The sequence below is a fragment of the Merops nubicus genome, unplaced genomic scaffold (genome assembly GCF_000691845.1).
Source record: "Merops nubicus isolate BGI_N331 unplaced genomic scaffold, ASM69184v1 scaffold40973, whole genome shotgun sequence".
Classification (NCBI taxonomy): domain Eukaryota; kingdom Metazoa; phylum Chordata; class Aves; order Coraciiformes; family Meropidae; genus Merops; species Merops nubicus.
The window spans coordinates 5,489-9,414 of NW_008601696.1; the positions used below are offsets into that span (position 1 = coordinate 5,489).

General features: G+C 49.6%; 1 protein-coding gene across 1 annotated transcript in view; it reads left to right on the forward strand.

Annotated features, from left to right (window-relative positions):
* SCNN1G (sodium channel, non-voltage-gated 1, gamma subunit) overlaps positions 1–3,709 on the forward strand; it is a gene marked incomplete at both ends in the record, with an annotated part of 9,194 nt that extends 5,485 nt beyond the window's left edge. Inside the window, 6 exons of the mRNA XM_008938068.1 lie at positions 1,034–1,132; positions 2,259–2,376; positions 2,805–2,883; positions 2,973–3,030; positions 3,372–3,433; positions 3,634–3,709. Coding sequence (XP_008936316.1) covers positions 1,034–1,132; positions 2,259–2,376; positions 2,805–2,883; positions 2,973–3,030; positions 3,372–3,433; positions 3,634–3,709 — 492 coding nt within the window. The remainder of the gene's footprint in view (positions 1–1,033; positions 1,133–2,258; positions 2,377–2,804; positions 2,884–2,972; positions 3,031–3,371; positions 3,434–3,633) is intronic.
* Positions 3,710–3,926: the final 217 nt, after the last annotated feature.

Here is a 3,926-nt window from a genome sequence, read left to right on the forward strand (position 1 = left end):
TGGTTTCAAGCCACTGTCTTTGTTGTGAAGTGGGTAGTTGCTGCAGCACGATGGTAGGAGTTCAGTGTTGAGCAAGGTCTGCAGGAAGCAGGCGACACAGCCTGAACCAGGTCAGTGTGGATTTGAGGCTCCCAGCCCTGCTTGCAGCAGACTTCGTGGGCGCAGCACGTGACGTTTCAGAGCTCTTTTCTCAGGACAGAGGGTTTCAAGCCACTGTCTTTGTTGTGAAGTGGGTAGTTGCTGCAGCACGATGGTAGGAGTTCAGTGTTGAGCAAGGTCTGCAGGAAGCAGGCGACACAGCCTGAACCAGGTCAGTGTGGATTTGAGGCTCCCAGCCCTGCTTGCAGCAGACTTCGTGGGCGCAGCACGTGACGTTTCAGAGCTCTTTTCTCAGGACAGAGATTGCAGAACAGGAAAAGGTGATAGCATTCACTGGAGAGGAAGGGTCAAAGCAGTGCCTGGAAAAAGTCCTGAAGCAGGTACAAACACTTGATCTAGAGAGATTTTAGAGAGGTGTTGCTGGGCACCAGCGGAGGCCAAAGTGCTGTTTTGCCTGTGGAACAGGAGCAGCCAGTGCAGCAACAGGTCAGGAAGGTGTGGGGCTTCACAGGAAACAAAAGAACCAACAACCCCCATTCCCTCAAAACACAAACAAGGCATCCAGGATAAACAATGCATAGCCTCTAGGACTTTGCAGTGGGAGAAAACATACATATGAATTACCCTTTGAAAAATCCTCAGTTACAATTACACCATCTCAGCTTTTCTGCAGAGGTTTCCAAGGAAGACAGCAGCTAATCCAGCCAGAGCAGTGTTTTGGGAAAATGGATATTAGAAAACCAACCAAACAAGAAACAACCCCAACCCTTGTTTTGACAAGTGATTGACAAATCGTTTGAGATGGCAGACAGGGAACATGCTGTTCAAACCTGCCCCATCACTTACAGTTTCAGAAACATGATGAACTGCCACTAAATCATTTGGGCTCTCTGTGCACTCCAAAAACTGAGACTTGTTCTTTTCTGGTTCTCAGACTCGGTCTCGCAAGCTGAGCAAGCCCTACAGTGACTGCACGGAGACTGGTGCTGACATACCAGTAGAAAATCTCTATAACAAGAGCTACTCACTCCAGGTAAATCTGTTCAGTTGTTTTTTTCAGTCGCTTGAAAGCTGCCTTCATAAAAAGCTTTACCATGCTGTGTAGTTCAGGATCTGAGATTGGGAACAGTCCAGGTGCAGGGTCACTGCTTTTGACCAGCGATGTAAAATACCACAGCACTTTTTAAAATCCAAGTTTTATTCCTAAGTGGTTGATGTTTGAAGTTCCCTTAGGCGTCCTGTCAGATAAAGAGAGAACATGAGCTCATTAGGCAATTTTCAAGCAATGTGAGACTGGAAAATATTGGCCAAGTAAATGTTGCAGCTTAGTAACCCTTGAAGCCAGAAATTGTGACCTTTAGGACTCCAAGAATGACAGATACCATCTAATCTGTATCCAGATAGCAGGATGTTTGTTTACAGAGTAAGTTTCCACTAATTTTGCATGGTTTCTGTAATTGGGTCCTCTTGGAGGGTGTCAGTTGTTCTGGCACTCTCGACTTGAAGAATTGTGATTGTACTGGATGCTGCTGACTGCAAAGCCTGTGGCTGAGCAGGATTTTTATTTTATGGGGTATTCTACCTGAAATCTGCTGTGATGTGTTGCCAGGTAGAATCAGACAGACATTATCTCAGGTTTTTAATAACAGTACTTCACCAAAACTCAGTGTTCAGGAGGGCTGTGACTGGGACCAAAAGGCCTGGTTGGGATTTCAAAAAGAGAGGTTCAGTTCCTGCTTGTTCCAACAGGTTAAGTGTTTTATCATAAAACACCAATTTTACCACCCTATTAATCTTCACAACTTCAGGTCTCCAAATATGCACCAACACAGTTTGGTCAAAGGTGTGAACATTTTCACCAGTGAATCACTTCCCACACCTAGCTGTTGATTCACAGACCACATACCATAGCAGACTAAAAACCTTTTTCTTGTCTGTGGACAGAGCAGCTGCAACACTGAAGCTGTTGTTGGCTCTTGGGGAAGCAGGGACATCCCCAGGACTCCCCCTCAGCATTATTTTCCTATTTCTTGTGCTGGAGCCTCAACCCTCCATGGCACTTTCTGCCTGTGTTTGTATTCGCTAGCAGCAGGGAAGTGGGAACCTGATAGCAGCAGCCTGTGCTTCTTAGATACCAGCTCTTGGTTTATCTCCCCCAGATTTGCCTGCACTCCTGCTTTCAGAAGGCCATGGTGGACTCGTGTGGCTGTGCCCAGTACGCCCAGCCCTTACCTGCTGGGGCTGAGTACTGCAACTACAAGAAAAACCCCAACTGGAGTAAGTATTGAAACACTGCCCGCTGCCAGGCACAGCCCTGCCTGCACCCAGCACCTCCCCAGCCACACAGCGTGCTGGGAAGAGGCAAATCTGCCTCGGCCCACTGGAGACCCCACACCACAGAGCCAACCACCACCTCTCCTGTTCAGAGCCACTCGTTTCTGACAGTTGCCCTAAAGGCTTGTGACCTGTGCACAGCACCGAGCAGAGGACTTCACTGCCTGAGGCAATTGTTGGTTCCTATAGCAAGTGACAACAACTTCTCAGAGCATTTTGCAATATTTATAGAATAAAACCTTTTATCCCCACCACGCAGGTGATGGCCACAAAGGCCACCTGCACCCCAGAAACCCCACTCCAGGACAGACAGGGAAAGGTCATTGCTCTTCCTCCTAGCCCCTCACACACATCCTGCTCCTTTCTCACAGTGTACTGCTACTACAGACTGCACGAGAAGTTTGTGAAGGAGCAGCTTGGCTGCCAGCAGATCTGCAAAGATGCCTGCAGGTAAGTCCTGCCCAGGACCAGGGGTGAAACGCTGCCTGGGGGGGAATTCAAGCTCAACTCAAAGCCTGTCCCTCTCTCTCTCTCTCCAGCTTCAAGGAGTGGGCACTCACCACCAGCATCGCCCAGTGGCCATCCACTGTCTCAGAGGTCAGTTCCTAATTGCTGCAGCAGCACAACGAGGCATGAAATATATGCAGAGGTTCAGCAAGGAAGCAAGGGCCCCCTGGGCTATTCGTTAGCACTTCAATGATGCTCCTCCCAGAGGGTCAGTCTGTTGTGTCCAGGTCAAGGCTCCCCCTCCAGGAGTTCACCATTAAACTAAAATCTGGCTTGTGGGTTGGGAGATCCCCTCAGGGGCAGCTGGCTCATGACACATTCAGTTCTGCCACCCAAGCTGGTCCAAGGAGATGTAGAGCAAGAACTCCCTGTCCAGGGGATTTCGACACACGCACACATGGCTAGAGCAGTATTTTCTGCCTTTTTTCCAGGACTGGATGCTTCGAGTTCTCTCTTGGGACAAAGGGCAAAAAATCAACAAGAAGCTGAACAAGTAAGTTTCATGTACGAGTTTCTAGCTGGCACCTCAAGCTCAGATATAATCTCAGAAGCCCTAATGATGGCAATTGGGGAAAAAGCTCCCTTAGAGCGGCCCAGCCCTACTGGTCTGACTGGTTATTTGCATAGTTTTTCAGTATGTTTCATGTTATTGTTTTACTAAACCCTAAGCCTGCCTTCTGTTTCTCCTCTCAGGACAGACCTCGCAAACCTCATGGTGTTCTACAAAGACCTGAACGAGAGATTCATTTCGGAGAATCCTGCCAACACAGTAAGCGAGAGGCGGCTCTTCCTCCCGGGCAGCCTGGGGAGAGGTTCCCTCCAGGCAGGGGCAGGAAACCGTCCTAGGACGATGCACCCCACTGCACCCCGGGGTGCTGCTCCTGCCCTTTGCAGTCCTTTTCTCTGGGGCCCCTTCGTAGGCTGCAGTCCCAAGCCCTGCACCGGGGCAGCTGAGGGAGGGCCCAGGGCAGCGCGGGCTGCCCCAC